Source organism: Crocodylus siamensis, chromosome 2 (assembly GCF_052110815.1).
Source record: "Crocodylus siamensis isolate JL-2025a chromosome 2, ASM5211081v1, whole genome shotgun sequence".
NCBI classification, from domain to species: domain Eukaryota; kingdom Metazoa; phylum Chordata; order Crocodylia; family Crocodylidae; genus Crocodylus; species Crocodylus siamensis.
This window is the reverse complement of record NC_143396.1, coordinates 114,232,386-114,252,096: the sequence shown is the minus strand read 5'-3', so window position 1 is coordinate 114,252,096 and position 19,711 is coordinate 114,232,386. Positions and strand designations below refer to the sequence as shown.

The window sequence follows — 19,711 nt, the reverse complement described above, 5'->3', positions numbered from 1 at the left end:
ATGATACAGTTTTTAATTACAGGGTAACATATTATTTTTCCAGACACAGGCCTGTTTCATTGCAGTTTCCACAGTTCAGTCCAGGAGCTCAAAGCTGCTGGTGTATTCGCAAATCTGAAGAAACTATCCTCTCTTGATATCAGAATTTAGCTCTTGTCACTTCTTCCTCATGACCTTATTTCTTCTCCTCCCTCTCCTCACCATGACATATGATTTATCAGTGGGATTTATGCTTCTAAATCACTGAGGGCCAAATTCACCAAAGGATTTAAGCAACTTACATTGGGATTGGAATCCACAGATCCCAAAGCAGGCTCTTAGATTCCTAACTTCCTAAATGCACTGAATAAGGAATACACCTATATTTCCTGTTCAATACATTTAGGAAGTTAGGAATCTAAAAGCAGAATTCCCTACACTGTTCACTTAGGTGTCATAGAGTGGGGTGATGCCGCAAGTGGCCCTTAGGAGGTGCTGAAGAGAATATCTGAAATACCACCCCTCCTACGTTTAAATGTTAACCTGTAGGCCTGAATTAATGGCTTTTGTGATGACTGGGTTCACAGTCCGAAGTCCCCTCCAGTATTTGGGTATCTAACATCCCTTTGGCCATGAACTGTTTCATAGGGACATCCAATTGATTAGCCCATAGACACCATGCCAGATTCACTTCTTTGTCTAGTAATTTATTGCATGACTCAGAGGCCATTCAGGTCAACATAAAGGGGCTTTATTAGCAAAAAAACTAAGAATTCCACGCTCAGAGTCAACAATGTGATACTGGTGAAAGTAAGCAAAACGCAAATTTAATTCTGGGATACAGTAACAGGACTTACAACAAAGGAGATAATTACCATGCACTACCTGGCACAAGAAGAATAGCAGGAAACCAATGTGGCTGTACAAGGAGCTTCTAGGTTGCCTCTAACGCAAAATGAAAGCAATGGAAAATGGACACATCACCAAGGAAGCTTACCAGGAAATAGCAAGAGCTCACAGGGAAAAAATAGGAAGGCAAAGATAAAGAATGAGATGCACCTAGAGAGGGATGTGAAAGGCAACAAGAAGCGGTTCTTTAAGCATGTTGGCCAGAAAAGGAAGACCAAGGAAACTGTGCATCCACTGTTAAATAGCCAAGGGGAACTCTTAACAGAAGATGCAAAGAAAGCAGAGCTACTCAGTATCTACTTCGCCTCAATCTTCACAAAAAAATTAAATTGCAGCCTAATAAGGATTATTTAGACAAGAAAAGAGAGAAGGTGAGGGATGAGGTAATGAGAGACAGTCAGAGAGCTTCTGATGGGTCTGAATGAATTCAAGTCAAAGGGTCTGGTGAACTTCCTGCTAGGGTCCTGAAAGAGCTGGCAGAAGAGATTTCTAAGCCATTGGCAATGACATTTATGTAGTTGTGGGAGAAGGGCCTGGTACCAGACTGGAAAAGGGTCTGAAAAAGGCCAACATAGTGACCTTTAAAAAAAGGTAAGAAGGAGGATCTGCAAAACTGCAAACCAGTTAGCCTTACTTCAATAACCAGGAAGTTACTGCAGCATATTTTAAAGCAGGGGTGTCCAACCTTTTTGAATGTGGGGCCGGATCATGAACTTTTTATCACCCAGTGGACTGGCGAGCCATATTCAAAGACCTCACAGGAAGTGGTATCACATCAGGAAGTGATGTCACATGACCTTTGACACCAATGAAGGTCTCAAGAATATGTGAAAAAGCCACAAGCAAACTTTAAAAGTGGGTTCTCCTTTAAAGGAGAAAAACATACAACTGTGGCTTTTCTCTTGTGGGCTGGCAGAGTTCCAGCCTGCAAGGGCCTACTTGGGGCCCCCCCATGCCCCACACACTGGGGCACTGGGGTCTGGAGGCAGGAGCAGTAAGGGACACTGAGTCAGGACCGTGAAAGACAGGGACCCCCCCCCCCCCCACACACACACACACACACAGGTGCCAGGAGCCCACAGTCACCAGCCCAGCCCTGAAGGAAGCACTGTCTTCCCGCCCCGACCCTGGCCCCAGCCCAGCCCAGCCCTACCTGCAGCGCCCCGGCCAGGCAGGAGGCGGTAGAGGCAGATGAGGGCAAGCCTGGCCGCCATGTTGCCTCCGCAGGTCCACATCGCTGCGCCGCGCCAGGCTGGAGGGAGCTGGGGCTGGGCAGCACCTCGGGGTGCAGCGAGTGCAGGATCTGCCAAAGCCCAGGGCTGCCCCACGCGGCCAATGCCGACAGCCCAGCAGGAGGAGGCACCTACCCGCGCCAGTGACCTGGATCTGGGCAGCCAAGCCGGGCTGCCTCTCGCCTGCAGGTGGGGAGCGGCGAGTCGCTGGGGCTGGGAAGTGGTGGCTTCCCCATGTGGTGCTGGGGACAGGAGGAGGTGGGCCGGGTCTGCACTCCTTGTCCCACGCCACCATGTCAGCAACGTCAACCTGACAGTGCGTGTGGGAACTGCATTAGGAAGCTGCTGAGGGGCTGGGGGAGGGACAAGGGGCAGGAACAAAAGTAAACCGTGTTACTTCCGTTTCCCATTGCAGCACTGCGGGCCACAGAAAATGCCTTGGTAGGCTGCAAAGCAGCCCACAGGCCATATGTTGGACAAGCCTGTTCTTAAGAATATGGAGAAGGGAAAAGTCAATCACAAGCAGCTAACGTGGATCTGCTAAGAGCAAATTACATCAAACAAGCTTGATCTCCTTTGACACAGAAACTACTTTGGTGGATGAAGGAATGTTGTGGACACAGTGTATCTGGACTTCAGCACAGATTTTGATAAGGTCCAGCACAACTTGCTTGTAAATTGGGAAAAGTGGGCTGGACAAAACAGCTATAAAGTGAATAGACAACTTGCTCAATAACTGCCTCGGGAAGGCATAGACCTGGATGTCCCTGGCTAGTAGATTTTGCCCTTCTGCTCAGGGTCAGACCAACCTGGGGTTAGAAAAGAATTTTACCCCATGATGGACTATACGATGATTGCCTTCCTCTGTAGCAGGAGGTGCGCCCCTCTTTCCGAGATCTCTTGAGCATAAATTAACAACCTTTACAGCAGCAGTTTTGCTGATAGCTTAGCCCTACACAATGGATCTTTACGGGGCAGTTTGAATAGGGATGATCCTGTCTCAGGCAGGATGCTATGTCACCTATGGAGGTCCTTCCAGCCCTACTTCTCTATGAATATCTGGGCAAAGCCTAGACAGACTATTGTGCCCATTTTTGGGCACTGCATTTTCATAAAGATGTAGACAAACTTCAGAGTGGAGAAAAGAGGAACAATATTGATAAGAGGTTTGGAAAACATGGACTTTGAAGAAAGATTAAACAAACCAAAACCTTTTAAATTTAAGTGAAGCAGAGGGAAGCAATGTTATAGTATGTTAAGGGCTTTTACAAGAGGGCAGTGTTCAACTGTTCTCTATATTCACTAAAGGGAAAAAAAAAAATCAAGAAAAATGTAACTTTTTCTTGCCGCATATTATGCTAATTATTAGAGAAAACCTAACTATAAGGAAATGCAACAGACTTCCTAAAGTGACTGTAGAATCTCTTTTACTGAAGGCTTTCAAAAACAGGACAGATAAATATCTGATCTAAACACAGATCCGATCTTTATCCCATCTCAGTACAGGAGTGGACTAGATGGAGATCTTTGTCAATCCAAAGCATAGACAAGCTATGTATAAAGCTAGAACGCATCCCCTACATGCAACTGCATCAGCAATTTGGATGAGGGGGTAAAAAGCACCCTGTTCAAATTTGCTGATGACACTAAGATGTGGGGGGATGTGGGTACACTGGAAGGATGCAACAGGCTACAATCAGACCTCGACAGGTTACAAGGGTGGGCGGATGAGAATAGGATGGGTTTCAACACAGACAAGTGCAAGGTGACACACCTCGGGAGGAACAACCGGCACCATACCTACAGGTTGGGGAACTCCCCTCTTATCAGCACGGAGGTGGAAAGGGAACTGGGGGTCATCAATGACTCCAAGATGAACATGGGCCGGCAGTGTGGAGAGGCAGTCAGGAAGGCCAACCGCACCTTGGCATGCATCCACAGATGCATCTCGAGCAGGTCCAAGGAAGTGATCCTCCCCCTCTATGAGGCACTGGTCAGGCCACAGCTGGAGTACTGCGTCCAGTTCTGGGCGCCGCACTTCAAGAGGGATGTCGACAGCATGGAGAGGGTCCAGAGGAGGGCCACTCGTATGATCAGGGGACAGCAGGGCAGGCCCTATGAGGAGAGGCTACGGGACCTGAACCTGTTCAGCCTCCAAAAGAGAAGGCTGAAGGGGATCTTGTGGCCTGTTATAAACTAGTCAGGGGGGGATCAGCAGGCATTGGGGAAGTCACTGTTTCCCCGAGCACGGCCAGGAGTGACCAGGAATAACGGTCACAAGCTGGCAGAGGGTAGGTTTTGGTTAGATATCAGGAGGCGCTACTTCACAGTCAGGGCGGCTAGGGTCTGGAACCAGCTTCCAAGAGAAGTGGTGCAGGCTCCTACCCTGGGGGTGTTTAAGAGGAGGTTAGATGCACATCTTGCTGGTGTCATTTGACCCCAGTATTCTATCCTACCATGGCAGGGGGTCGGACTAGATGATCTGCTCAGGTCCCTTCCGACCCTACAAACTATGAAACTATAAACCGTAACCAAAAAAAAAAACCCCTCACATCTTCCACAGGATTTTGAGAAATCCCAGAGATTTGGGGATGACACCAATTCTGGGGCAGAGGAGTTAGGATGAGGTGTTCCCTACTATCCACATGAATAAGGCTTAAGGTCTACATCTAGAAAAAATACCTAGCCAAGTGGTGCTCAACATCCAGTCTGTGCAGCCATGCCACCTGGTCCAGAGGGTCCCCAGAGATCCAGAAATTGCCATTGCCCCTGCTTCATCACTGCCCAAATTCCAAGCTGCATGACCAGATGACATGGCCCCCTGTATACAGGATCTAGTCCTGAGCCAGCCCCACATACATCAGATCTGGCCTACAGGCCAGAATGACTGTTTAGGTCATTGGTGCCCAATGTATCAGGAACACTGTCTAATCTGTGCCCATCCCAAGCACACTACAGGAATGCAAGACAGAGTCATAACTACTAAGAAAAGGAACTTCAACCATGTCTCTCTCCATGTCTCCACTTCTTCCCCAGTGTGATATTACACAGAGAAGGATTTTGGAAACAGTGAAAAACAATGATTTCTGCAATCACTGTGAAAAATGGTGTTTCCTGTGATTTTGTGCAGAATCACCTCCCCCCCCCCCAATGAAATCTTACCACGATACAAAGAAAGCACAGCAATCCCTGCAACCACAGAGCATGTGGCTTGAGAGAGCTACTCAGGCTAAGCTAGTGAAGGTACCGGTCAGGAAAGCAAAAAAATCAGCCATCTTTTCAGAAGCCAGATGCAATGCTTCTTGAACCTGAAGTCTGAAGATGAGCAATTGGCCCCTCAGCCAATCAGCAACAAGAGGCCAATTAGCCATGAAAGGGAGGTTACCTCAAAAAGACCATGAAATTAGCTGGTGGCCTATGAAAATCCTTTCATCTCACTGCAATTTAAATAGGTCCCTACTTACAGAAAGACACAAAAGCTTAAGGCAGTGATGGTCTATTTCTGTTTTTAAAAGCGGATAATAAAACAGCAGCATAATTCACAATATAATAACCAAGTCAGCTATGAAGTACAGTGAAACACTTCAACCGCTAGCCCAATTTATTTTCAATAGTTTTCTTCCCCTCCATACAAACTGAAGGCTAAAAGACTTGCCATGTCATGCAGACACCTTGAACCAATTTGATATGTGAAAGAATGCCAGCAAGTTATTTTTTGTCACCACCCAGAAATGTGAGGATTCATTCATCCCTACTAATAGAAAAGATAATAGCATGTGTCAGTTAATACTATAAAACAGATGTTGTTATACAGAAAGAGAGCAAATTAGAACACTGCTTTTGCTGTGCTGAAAGGAATTCACATTCATTTCAGAATCATGACAAAGTGCATTCTGCACAAAATCATAGGAATTAGAGACAGAAAAGACTTGCTGGGCCACCAATTTATCTGTGCTTCTGTAGGTTTGTTCATTGTAGAACACCTGGTTGTTTTTTGTCCACTCCAGTAGAAGAAAACAAAAAAGTTTCCACACTTGAGAAACAGGTCTCACTGTCAGAAAGTTGTTTTATTGTTTGGGGGTTTTTTAATACTCATCCTAGGTTTTGCCTCTCGCAATTATATTCAAACACTCTTCATTACAGCCATACATACAGGCCACCTCTATGTGAAAGTGTATGAAAACCAAAACTATTTCCAAAGCTATGATGATTCTCTGTAGTTGTTTCCCTGCTGAGGTATGCACTTGATTTTCCTTGACCTCCTTTCGAATCACTCTCCTGTCATTGTTTCCCACCCTAAAATAATTATTCAGTTACATTTTCTTTAGGCAATCCATGGCAAGAGTTGGCCCCATGCACAACTTGTCATAAATAAAACAGATGCAACTGAATACAAACAACCAGACCCACCAAAGGCAGTGGGACCACAGATACAAGCAGTGGTAGGTTTTGCCCTATAGAATCTTCTACTTGCCTAAAAGGTACAGAACTTGTGTTGTATTTAAAATAAATAGATGCCTTATTAACTCCTTTATAAAGTGGAAAAATCTCCATAGTGCCACAGAAGTTACTAAAACAGCAGCCACACTATGTGGTTGTGCATTTACAGGGTACAGGGGAAATGCAGATACCTGCCAAATACATTCACTATCTGCAAAGGAAGGTGACAGGGGCACCTGAAGCAAAGAATAAGCTTAAATGAATGTAGAATTCTACCCTTTCCTCTTTCTGATTTACTATAAACAGCAAAAAGGAACAGTTCTGCTACACTAGTCATAGTATGCACCAGTGCTTCAAAATACTCCTAGTGAAGTTTCCTGTTAATTTTCCTCAACAGGCATCCAAGCTGACAAAGGGAGCAAAATGTTGGGTTTTCTGTTTTTTCATAATTAGTTTTAAGGTTAGCTACACAACCAGAAAACAAGTAAACCATGAAAGGATATAGACCTGTCTTCAAAGAGCATGCAAAGAGGTGGTTCATATATCTCAACTTTCTTTTGTCTGTGGGGGAAAATAATAAATAAAAATTGACTGAAAGAATGACAAGATTGGTCTTCAAAAGAAAAAAAGATGGTCTTGTTAATTCCTATTACTGTATTCACTCGAATACAAGACAAGACGTTTTTCTTCCCTATCAGCTTGGGGTGGGGGAGGGGAGAGCCTCCTCTTGGATTCAAGTACAAGCCCAAAGTAGATGGCTCTGAGGTTAAGCTGGAGCAGAGCTCACACAGGCAAGGAGCAGTCATAGGCAGGGGTGGAGACAAGGAGTATGGATCCAGCCCCTCACCCCCAACTGCTGCTTTCCCTCCCACAGCAGTTTGCAGGGGGATGGATTTAAGGCAACCTACCTCTAATTAAATTCTATACAGAGAAAATTATAACAAATTTATAAACTTTCCATACATGTAAGCTAATTACTGAGCGAGTCATATTAAATTTGAAGCAGCCTGGGAATTGGGTAAATACAGTATTACAGATTGTAGATGTGTGTATATTGCTTAGTAAGCACTCAGAAGTACAAGCAGCCTGCTTCCAATAAAAGAGATAATGCAAAGAGCATCAGAATATGCTTGAGAGCATTAATGCTTAATACAGCAAGTCTGTGTATAGAGAAACTCATCGTTGCTAAAGTACACATTTCATGCGTGTACTTTAAAAAGCAAGGTATAAGCCTGGGCTGCCCATTGACCAAAATTAGTTTTAAAATTGTAACACCAAAAAACCCCTCTTAAGAATTATGTAGTAAGGTTGGAGTATTGTTTTACCTATGATGGTCCAGAAATTTGGAAGAAAAGTTATTTGGATTTTTCTTTTTGGATGATACCTTTTGTTGAAACATAGTCAGAAGTAATGTTTAGGCAAGTGTTGTGTTTGGGCATACCATGCCCTTCTTAAGTTATGGGCTAAGAGATAGACATCTTTCGATTTGCAGGAGTGATACCCAACTCATCTCAGCTCTTGTTCCAGGAAATAAACAGTCTGGTATACAAAGTTATAGTCTAATAATATTATAAGAAATATGTTAAGAATTGTCTAGCCACCAAAATAGTCATTACTTTCTTTAAGAGATACACAAACCTGTACAGCACTTGCAAATTGAAGTTTCTACAATCTGACTGAGAAATAGGATTATGGGGAGAGACTTTATAGGTCCTTGGGTACATGAACCCCACCCAAGATAACAAAGTTTCTTGAATAGTGCAGCAATTCTCAACTGGGGTGATGTAGCGCCAAGATGCCCCGAGATCTTCTAAAGTTCAAAATCTTTATTTTTTTTAAACATTTGGCACTGCTAGGCGTGCAAGCACCTACCTGCAAGTCACAAAGTAAACCTAGAAATTTCAAATAGGAATTCTGGGTTAAAGCAAATAAATAAACCAACAACCCAGAAAGCAACAACACAGACATCAGGTTTATTCCAGGCCTCAGTAATCAGGGCTTCAACTAGCATCAAAATAGGCACAAAGCAGTTGTTCACAGATACAGCTTGAAAGCAAGGCAAGTAACTTCAATGGTGGGTTAGAGGAGGGGGGAAAAGAAATGTTACCTTGGTACTTTACTGTTTTTCAGGTGGGCCAATGGACTTGTGTATCTTTAGGCTCCCAAAATAATAGTCTTTGTTCCAGAGTAGTCTGACTTCTGTTTTTTGCCCCAGTGCAGGCTAAAAGCAGACAGTGGATTTCTCCCACGACAAAGCCATTTATTCTAGGATTCTACATAGGCAAAGCCCACTGTCCCACTTGAAGTACCTGTGAAAAGTCCAAGATAACCCTTCACCTCCACAGAGAAACAGGGCTAATTCCAGTTACCTGTAGTTCGAGATGCACCTAAAGCTGCACATGTGATCCACTGTTTCAATGCTAGTCAAAGCCTGAAACCATAAAACCCAGGATAAAGCTAAAGTCTTTTGTGCTGTTTTTGTACTTCCTTTCTGACAGGCTTGTCCCCAGAGCCACAAGTGATTACTTGAATGGACCAGATTAGTACTCCTATATGCAAAACACCAGCCTGGGGTAAAGGAACCTCAGCACTTTTCATCTCAGGCCAGAAACATAGGACCAGTTCAACTGCAGGAGCCAGCACCTCTTCTCCACCCCCACAGACCCAGAAGCCCAGGGGTCCCCCTACAAGTCCTGGTGAAGGACCCTGATTACTGCTCAGCCTCCCAAACCCAGGGGCCAGCCGCCACTTCAGCCTGGGGTGTAACCCACTGCCCTACCCATTTCCAGGCCAATCAAATCTCATGACTAATGAGCCCTATTAAACCATGTGCCCTGGCCTCAGAGACCTCAGGACTACTGACCCTGGCAATGCACAGGGGGTGCAAGTGTGCCCCCCAAGATCAGCGGTGCACCCCTGAAGAAGCCGCGCTGTCAGGGGCACAACCCCCACCCCCTGCCAACAGTGCCGTGGCTGCCTGCAGGCGTTCCCTGCTTGCCCATGCCGTGCCCCTCCCCTAAACCTCCAGGGACACGTTGCTCATGGGTACTGAGACAGCAGAATGGGCTCGCAGGGCTGTAGCAGCACTTATCCGTTCACAAAGGGATAAGTGAACGTCTGTTTGCACCGCGCAGGGCGGGACACAAGCCCGGCGCCAGGACGGCCGTAACCCCGCCCCCTCCTGCTGCCCCTGGGACTAACCCCCAGGGGTCGCGGAGCCGGCGCGTGACGTCACGGCTCGCACTCCTCCCCACCCTTTCCCCGCGCGCCCGGGGAGGGGCAGCCCCGCCCGCCCTTACTCCGAGAAGGACGATGAGCAGGAGCCGCTGTCGCTCTCGGCTCCTCCCGGCGGCTCCTCCATGCCCGGCGGCCCCGCTCACTGCCACGGCATCCCCGCGTCCCCGGCCGCCATGACACCCGCGCGCGGCTCCCACGTGACACCCCCTCCCCCCAGCGCCTCGCGATTGGTGCCGCTCGGGCGCCATGGAGACGGGGAAGCTTGGGGGGAGGAGGGCGGGGCGCGCCGGTCTTCTTCCGGCTCCGCCCCCGCGGGGCGTGACAGAGAGGAGCGCAGCGCCTACTAGGAGTTGGTCCACTTGGGCCTCACGTGTAGCCGCTCCTGCTGGGATGGGGTCAAGCGTGAGACTAATCAACCCCGGGTTAAACCGGCCCCTCCTCTCACTGGGCTCCGAGGCCAGGAGCGGGTCCAAGGTGTGGCTGCACCGTCCTGCTCCCAGCTGCCTCCCTCCCTCGTGTGCTGGCACAGGTGCCCCAGGAGCCTAAAGCAGATAAATATCCTAGCTCCCCTCCCCTTGGTGCTAGGGGAAAGTAAGAGTGAGGATGTTTCACTTGCTTTAGGGGTGTTGGCTGTATCCGTCTGGTCCAAAAATATGCCCCAAAACACTGTCTCTGAGCCTTTAAGTGCCTTAAGCAAATGAGAGAGGTTCTTTGAGTAAATCTGGTATCTTTTGTTAAACCAACTCAAATAGTTGGAAAAATTCTTCTCTGCATGCTTTTTGGTATAAGGACCCTTCTGTAGAAGGTGCTAAAGAAGGGTGTTTGTACCTGAAAGCTTTCAAAGAAAAAATTTTTCAACTGTTTAAGTTGGTCTAATAAAAGATGCCAGATTTACCCAAAGAATCTTGTCTTGCTTGCTTAAGGTACTTTAAAGAAGTCCCTGGAGGCTCCCAACCTAAAAGCGAGGTATAGCTGTGCCACTGCACCCTCTCTGGATCCACCCCTGCCACTTGAGAGCACTACCTGGCACCTGGCACAGCCCACTGCTGCTGGCATCTGCACCTCACATGCTTAACACTTGGGTTAAGCTATCTATCACCATGTCACCTCTGTCAAAGGATTTGTGAGGTTTACAGTTACCTTTTAGCAGGTCTGTCTACGCGAGACACTAAATGCACAGCAGACTACCTGTAGTGTACATTAGCACGTCAGGGTGAAAGCCGTGTTAATGTGCAGTAGAATTAGTCTACTGCATATTAGTGTCACTAAAAAGGCATGTACTGCCATTGCACAGTTAGCACTGGTTACTATGGTGGCCACTTGCCACCCTCCCGCTGACACTGCTGGTGGCATCTGCAGGCAGTCCACAATCCCTACTGGCTGCTGCGGCTGGTCATCGACCCCTGGTTGGTGCTTGCCACCTCCCCACCCCACCGCCAACAGCGCCAGTGGCATCTGCAGGAGCTCCCTTGCTTACCGCTGCCGTGCTCCTACCGCCGCCGCCGCGCTCTCACTGCTGCTGTGCCCCCCAACCGCACGGGGCATGCGCTGTTTATGCACATCAAGTTACTACAGGTACTAAACTTCATGCACCGAAACTACAGCAGATTAATGCACATGTAGGTGCACCCAGTGTGACTGGTGTTCAAGGCATATAATAGTGATCCTCAACCAGAGTCCATCAAGAGCCTTTTAATGGTGCCGCACAATGTTAGTGCTGTTAAGTGTACAAACACCCATGCACAATTCACAACATACCCAGCTTTGGGTCTGTCCTTTTACAATGTCTGATGAAATGAGCTTCAGTCCAATGAAAATATGTACCTAGCTACCTATGAACTCTGGTTAGTCTATAAGGTGCAAAATGTACCCTGCCTTCAACTAGACTAACATAGCTAACTACATCTCACAAAGTACACACAGAGCTTTCAAATAGGAATCCCTAGCATCAAAATCTTTCTGATCTGTTGGGGTCTTCCTGGGTTCTTTGTGACAAAAAATTGCTCTGTTATTTTTCCATCGTCAAAAAATGAGTGAAAGATAAGCACTGACAATATTCAAGGAATGCCTTGAGTGTAAAAAAAGCTGAAAGCTGCTGGTGGACAGACATGACACAATGGCCCTAACATGTAGAACATTCAAGCTGAAAGACAAGAGAGGCCTTGGGCACAATTTCTGGTTTAGTCCAGATTGAAAGCAGGGAAGCATTACATTAGTCCTTTAAAAAGTGTTAGCAAGTGTTATTTGGTGCATGGTGATATCACCAATGCTGAATGCATATTTCCCACTAGAAAAAAAAGTAAGACTCATTACCTGATTGAGCCACATTAATCTCTTAAAATTATTTGTCTTTATAGGCATAGAAGTAGATGAAGAAGAACCAGTTAGCATAAGTTATTTAGCCTTTTAGAAGTCTAAATAAAGGTTCTGCAAGAGGCCACTGATTAAACTAAAATCATGGTGCAAGAACAAAGAAATGTCATAGATCAAAAATGGTTTGGAGACAGAAAGCAGAATATCATTACATGTCAATTTTCATCACAGCATATGGCTAAGCAGTGTGATGTCTCAAAGTTCTGTATTGTGTCCCTGTCGGATTGTGTCCCTGTCGGATTTTTTATTTATAATTTGAAAAAAGGGACAAATAGCATGATAGAAAAAATTACAGCTGACAAAGAGGAACTTGAGAATGCTGAACAAGCAAGAATTATAGGGCCAAAAAGGACCCCTAGGCTCTCTAAGTGATTGCAACATAATGTTAATGAAAGTCATTGTCAACACATACAAAGCAATGCCCCTTAGAGGGACATTTTTAAACTATCCAAACACCTTACAGCATTCTAAATTACCTTCCGTCATCTCTGAGAAGGGCCCTTTGCATCACAGTAGGCAAATCAGTGGAGACCTCTGTTATAAGCAGCTGCAATCAATAAGTCTAACAAAATTTTAGGGCGCAGAAGGGGTGGATGAAGAACTGTTGGAACATTTCTAAGACACTGGAAGTGTTATTTGCTCAGCAGGGTATTTTTGCAGTTTCGCACTATAGGTGTCACACTGCTGAGTTTATGACAGGAATCACAAAATTCTGGTGTGAAACGTCTGCCCTAGAGATCCTCTCAGGGAAACTGTTAGCTAATAAACAGATGAGTCCAAGTGAATTGAGAGGCCAAGTGTTTTGGACACGTTTAGCTGAATTACTAAGAGTTTTCAACTGGAATGGTTACAGGGATCTCAGACTAGAATTTTGTGGTGCCTCTGAAGTGGGCTCTCTGCAAGCCTCCTTGCTTTTACTCCTAAAAATAAAACCCTGTTATCTACTGAATGCAAGTATATGGGCTTAGTCATACACACCCAGGGAAGGACACACGTATATTCTCTCCTTAAATAAGAAAAAAAAAGGATAATTGGAAAAAGGTCCAGCAGTACTGCTCAGTTCAGCTTCAAAAGAGGACACAATAGGCACACTATAAACTTTTCCTGTTTTATCTGACAAACATTTTACTCATTATACAAACCAAATATATTGGAGCATTCTTAAATCCGGAGCTTTGATTATTTCTATTTCAGACATGCAATTGATAATTTTAAGGCATGGCATAAAAGCAAGATATGCATCAACTTCCTTCTTTTTATTACTTCCAGAGAAACAGAAGTAGTAACAACATTAACCACCCCAATCTCTCAAGCAATTTTATTCCTTAAAACAAAACAGTTTACATAAACAACTGACTGTGGACTCCCACAAAGAACTTAGTATCTTGTGATGTTCTACAAGGGATACTTTAGTGAAATATAGATTGTAATAGAAAGCTGGAAATGCAAAATATATAATCCCTCCCTCCCTAATTTCATTTATATTTTCTAGCACCTCTAACACAGTGAACAGTACACAAAAATGTTCCTGTACAGGAGTGATAGTCTATGCCAGATGGTCCTGTTAGTTAAATTTCACTGTGTTGAAGAGTTACTTAATTGTTTCCAGTTGTTAGTTCCATGAGTGAGAGATGTAGGCTGCCTCAAACGAGGGAAAGAGCCTGTACTACTGGCTCTTTTAATAGGGATAACCATTTTGCCAAAGAAAGGGCCATGGAACATGTCTACTGAAAAGTGGTGGGAAATCTCCTAAGTATGTTTTCTAAAATTATTTGGAGATTTGTTTTGCTGCTGTGGGAACTATTAAAGAATGAAAGGCACAGTGCCTCTCACAGCAGGATTTTATTTTAATAAAGTCAGCTTTTCCCACAAGAACCCTCTTGAAGAGGAAAGCTTCACCCTTTCTCATGTAGAAACATTAAAAGCAGATTTGAAATAATTAGTCTTATGGAAGACCCTTTGTATTTAGCACAGTTGGTTGGACTGGTGCTCCTGATTTGGAAGAGCACTGAACCTTCTCTACTGTATTGATGGCATTAGCAAGGAGGAAGCAAGCATACAGCCAGATGGGAATTGCCATTATATAATTTCCATATATTCTAATTAGCTCCTATTGGACAACTGATTAATTCAAATATTACATATGATTGTAACCAGTTAATAACTATCTGTTGTTTTGCCCAAGGGCCTACCTAAATTTGTGGTTGTTCATGATTGACTACATGTGTAGACATTAATGCTGGAACAAGCGAGTGCATTGTTCTTATTCAGCTAAATCCACTTGGAATGCCATCGTCTTAATTTTGACACCCTACCTTACTCGAAATTAGCTTCCCAAGACTCAAAAAACACTTAACTAAAAATGTAAACTGTTACCGTTAAGTATTACTTTCTCCAGCATTATTCAACAGGAAATCAACTGTTTTAAACCAACGTTGTAAGGGTAAGTCTGGTGTTTCCAAATGATGTGATCTCTCTTGTGATAATGTATTGGACTGGGACAGAATGATTTTTTAGTTTTTACAAACATGGAAATGCCCTTATTTTGAACTAACACATTCTGATCTGGCTAGTGTAGATGACTATCTTAGCACCTTACTAGGAACCATGATTAAATATAAATCGGTAGAGAGATGCCAGCATGATTTTATTGGAAAGACATTATGGGCTTAAATCATTGCATGAGACTGCTCCCTTCCACATACGGGGAATGATGATTGTATATCAACTTTGCACCTCTGCCCTAGAGGCATAAAAGATCAGACTCAAGAGGGCATAATTTATTCTTGCTACTTTGGGCAAGTGTTGCAGGGGAGGAGGATTGTGACAGCAATTGCTCTATGTCAGTGATTTTTCTAGCCACCTCTGTTCCCTACAGCTGTTCTTCCCTATGCCAAAAGCTGAAAGGGATGGGAGACTGCATATATCTGGTATGCTGAATTTACACCATGCAGGGATTCTTCTAAATCAGAAGTCCCCAATGGCTAGATCTGCCTGCTTTCCAGAGTACAATGAATCAGGCCCAGTGAACATGCTTGGACTACCAGTGAGCATCTCTGTTTTATATTGCCAGTGTTTAATAATATTTTGACTAGGTCTTAGCTCCCCTCCGCCCCCCCCCCCCCCCCACACGCACCTCTTTTTTCCCCTTTTTTCACTGGACTTGGAAATTATCGCTGTTTCTACATATAATAAAGAAGGCACATATTTTACCCCCCCCCCTTTTGTATTTAACAATCAGAAATTTGTGGTCTGCAGCACCTGAATTTCTTTTTTCTGGAAAACTCTAGGGACAACTGGAGGATTAGTGTATTATGAATTCCAAACAAGTAAAACCTGGGTGGTGAGAGGAAATTATTTTCATCCTAGTTTAATGTTCTGTTTCTTGTTGTTAACACCTGTTTTGCTTAAACATCTGAAGAAAAGTTAAAAGACAAACTATTTTGCTAAAAAGACAACACTAGGACTTTCTGTACTGAACTGTTAAAAGTTCTAGTCTCCATTTTTGTGGTCTACCTTTAGTATGTGGGGAAAAGAAGACTAAAATGTCTTGTCTTATATTCTGAACCTTATAAATATAAGTAGTAGCCTCCTGGGACATCAACTCCATATTGTTGCTGAAACCATTTTCACTTCAACCAGTTTCATGAACTACAGCTACAAAATACTCTCTTAAAAGCAAAACAAACATACAGACAAAAACCCTCCACAAGAACCTAAAATAGATAAAAGACTACATATTATTACTAACAGTTCTATTAACATATGCTCAGAAGACTTTAGTTAAAAGGAGAATACACTGCTTTAAAGAGTGCTACAGTTGGAAAGAAATGACTGGTAGTCCTGGAAGGGAGGGAGGGGATTGGGGGGGAGGTGGATTCTTTCCTGGTGATCAGACAAGCTCCTGTCTGTGCAAGCCATGTCCAATGCTTAGAGGAAGGAGAGAAAGGGGCAAAACCAAGCAACAACTAAATAAACAAAACAACTCATAAGCCTTAATGAGGGAAAAAATTCTGGTCACTGCAGGCAAGTGGCAGAAGCCCTGAAGCATATGATTCAGGCAACTCCTACACAGAGGCAGAATTTCCTTTTAGATTCATTGCAGACACCAAGTATCTGAATCTATTGATCACATGCATCAATTTTTGCTCCAAGAATGCCCCCCTCTATCATACTGTCTCTCTATAAAGTTGTCGAGCTCCAGCTTGACAATTCCGAAGCCCCACTACTCTGTTTGGAAGACCATTCCAACATTTCATTCTTGATTGTTAAAAACATTTTTTAAATGTCCAGACAAAACTTGTTTGTTCTCAGTTTGTAACCTCTTGATTTTGTGCTGACCTTGTACTTTAACTTAAAGATCTCTTCTCTTTCTGGGCTATTCACTGTGTGAATGCACTTAAAGGAGCAGAGCAAGGTTTTTAGTTGTTGTTAGTCTGAAGTCAGGCAGAAGGCTCTTGCTCATGAAAGCATATGCATCTTTGATTCAGTTCATCTAGAAGGTGCAACTCTACCCTGCCTTCTGTATTTAAAAATATAAACATACTGCTTTCTCCAGCTTTGGTTTGTTTTGCTGACCTGAACAAGCCTTACTGTTCCTTTCTCCTCTCTAGTTTGATTTTCCATTACTCTAACCATCCTAATAGCCCTTCTTTGTACTTGTTCCAGTTTAAAATAATCTTTTCTGAACAGAGATGACCAAAACTTCATGCACTTTTCTAAACTGGGTTTTATTAATGGCTTGTATGTTTCTGCTGAATGTACTTAATGCACTCTGAAAATGCATTAGCCTTTTTAGAGTTGCATCACATTGGCACATCAATTGACCAGTACACACAGATCCCTTTCCCTTTAAAAAAATAACATTTAAAAAATACCTATTTATTTTGGAGAGGCAAGAGGCATATATTATAAGGATTTACTACTTCATAAAAAAGAAAATCACAAAGCTTTCATTGAGAACTTCACTGCAATTATTGCCTGTAGACCATCTGCTGCAAAGTGAGATAAATTTAATAGGGAATTAATTTCAGGGATTTAAATAGCCTAAATCCAAAATGAAGTTTACCTTGGCAACAGAAAATAATAAAAACAGATATACACATGCCATAATAAATGAATGAATGAATAAATAAATGTATAATACTTATTTTTGCCTCCTACTTGGTGTGCCATTGGTGCCATCTATATAGCTGCTACAATGAGTCAACAAGGGTATTTCACATATTCAAGACATGGAGACCATTCTGACCTGGTGGACTATTTTTATAGGGTTAATAACTACTTTATTTTCTAATAGCTAGTCCCTTTCACCATGCAAAGCAGTAATAATTTCAAATAAGATTTTCCCCATGGTTTTTACTGTATTTTAAAATGATACAACTTATTTAAGTTCATCCGCTACGTACCGCATACAGGTTAGGCATGACGGATAGAGCTTTTCTTTACAGTCAGTCAGAACATATATGTTTCTAGTACAAATAATGCTCCAGTACACTGAAAATGAATTCAAGTAATATCATTGGGCAACTTGTTTCTCCAATGGCTTTAAAACTTTTTTGAAGGCACTGACAATCCATCACATTTCAGATTTTAGATGGTCCCTAATAGCATATGGGAGTGTTTAGTTACAATTCAGATAAAGCAACCTCAAAGTGCAATATGGGAACAAATCTATTCCAGAATGCCCTACCTACTTATTGCCACAGTAGTATTCATCTCATAGCTAGTTTGTAGATACTGATTTTAAACAGTTTATTCAGGCCTTCCTTTGGGATTAAAGAGCTGCTGTGTTAATAATTAGCCGTTCACTCCAGTGGCAGAGATACGTTTGGTGCTGACACTGAAATGACACCGATTCCAGCTTTTCATCAGCAGTAGAAAATAAATGTCTTTGCTGCAAAATGACTTTAAAGAAACAGTTGCCTTTAGGAGGCAAACATGCTGCTCAGCATGATGATTTTGTAGCTTTGATGACAATGCACGATGCATTGTAGTTTGTGGCTCCGTCCTAAGCCTTGCTCAGAGCAGGCAGGGAAGGTGTCTTTAGGATTTTTCAGGGGTTCTTTCTTTGCTGATAGGGTCTCATTGTGAAGGCCTTTTTGGAGTGGGAAAAGTGTGGAGAATTGCATGTTACGGCTGGTGGGGGTTGGGGCAGGGGGAAAGAAACTCTCTCTTTTACACTCATCCCCTTGTGCTCTCGCTTCCAAGATGAGAAACTCTTCAGATGCACTGTCCTTTGTTTTTAGCTTGACGGCCAATTTGAGAGGATCCTGCAAGCCAGCGCTCTGGGCTCAGCACAGCCAGCAATCACATGAACATGCCAGGTTATTGTTGGGCAGACAAGGTTCTTTGGGTAAATGTGATCTCTTTTATGAGACCAGCTACATAGCTGGAAAAAATTTCTTTGCAAGCTTTTAGACGCAAACACCCTTTGCCAGGGTGCTGTTCAAACACTCCTGGACGTGCGGAGCTTATCAGATGCCTATTATATCATCAGGAGAGTGGCACTTGCGTCTCTTTCACCAAGTAAAAGCCAGTGCAGGGGGCCGAGTTCAGACAAATGAACCGGCCCTTTTTCTTAGCCTGAGCCCCTAAAAAGCCTCCCTTTCCTAACGGCCCCCACCCCAAGAATGCAACCCCCCAGGAGCCAAGATTGTCCCCATCCCACCCCCTTGCACCGTTCCCAGCCACAAGGCTCCTTGGAGGTGGGGGCACAAAGCCTCCCCCCCCCCAGTCCCTCCTGCCAATAGCACATTTTCATTTCCTGCCTCAACAAAAGGATCTGCCCCACTCCTTGCCCACCCCCAGGAGCCAGGGGCTGGAGTGATCGGGGGGCGACACTAGGTTGTGGGGGCGAGGGTCAGGTCCTTTGCTCCAAAGCAAGTCACAGCACTTAGGAGCAAGGAGGGCTGATCGGGAGGCTCCTCTTCTCGGGGTCTCCCCCGCTTCAGCAGAGGTGCAGAGAGATCCCGCTGGGGGAGAGCTGGGGCTAACAGCTGGCAAGAGGGAGCCCCACTAACCTGTGCAGCAGGATGCTTTGCACTGAGTCCAGATCCTCCAGGTTCCTGGTGACGGGTCTGGGGATGCTGTATCTGCCCACGCGGAACATGCTGCCGCCGCATGGCACAGCACCCCCCGGGCCGGGCAGGGAGGCGGCGGGCCCCGGGCTGCGGCCGGCCCGCCCCGCCCCGCCCCCTCCTCGCGGCTCCCGGAGCTACACCCGGCAGGGGAGAGCCTCCCCCCGCCGCGGGGCAGCTCGGCCGAGCAGGTGGGAGCTGTTCAACCCTCCCGCTTCCTCCCAGCCTTCCCCTGCTCCTGAATCCACCCACTCAGGGGCCGGGAGGCCTTGGGGGTGGGATCATTCAAACCCACTCTTTGCTCCACTGGAGAGGGGGAAAAAAACAACCACCCAAAAAATTCTGCCTGGTGTTAAAGCATCAGGGATTTCTTCTTTTCCACGTAGTCGCTGCACTGGCCTGTTGTCCAGACTGAGAGGGAGTTGAATGGCATGGTGCAGTGGAGGGTGCACTCCTGTCCAG

At 44.7% G+C, this 19,711-nt stretch overlaps 1 protein-coding gene across 4 annotated transcripts in view; it reads right to left on the bottom strand.

The window, feature by feature from the left end:
• The window catches only part of INTU (inturned planar cell polarity protein), a 102,266-nt gene extending 82,807 nt beyond the window's left edge, over window positions 1-19,459 (bottom strand). Inside the window, exon 1 of one of the 4 annotated variants that reach the window (XR_016440800.1) lies at window positions 19,193-19,458. Coding sequence is in view for 3 of the 4 variants with exons in the window: in XM_090036613.1 (XP_089892739.1) it covers window positions 19,193-19,281 (89 nt within the window). In the remaining variant the exon portion in view is untranslated. Of the gene's footprint in view, window positions 1-9,859; window positions 9,995-19,192 lie in introns of those variants that run through there. The other 3 variants (XM_090036613.1, XM_090036611.1, XM_090036612.1) reach the window with 3 other exon arrangements.
• Window positions 19,460-19,711: the final 252 nt, after the last annotated feature.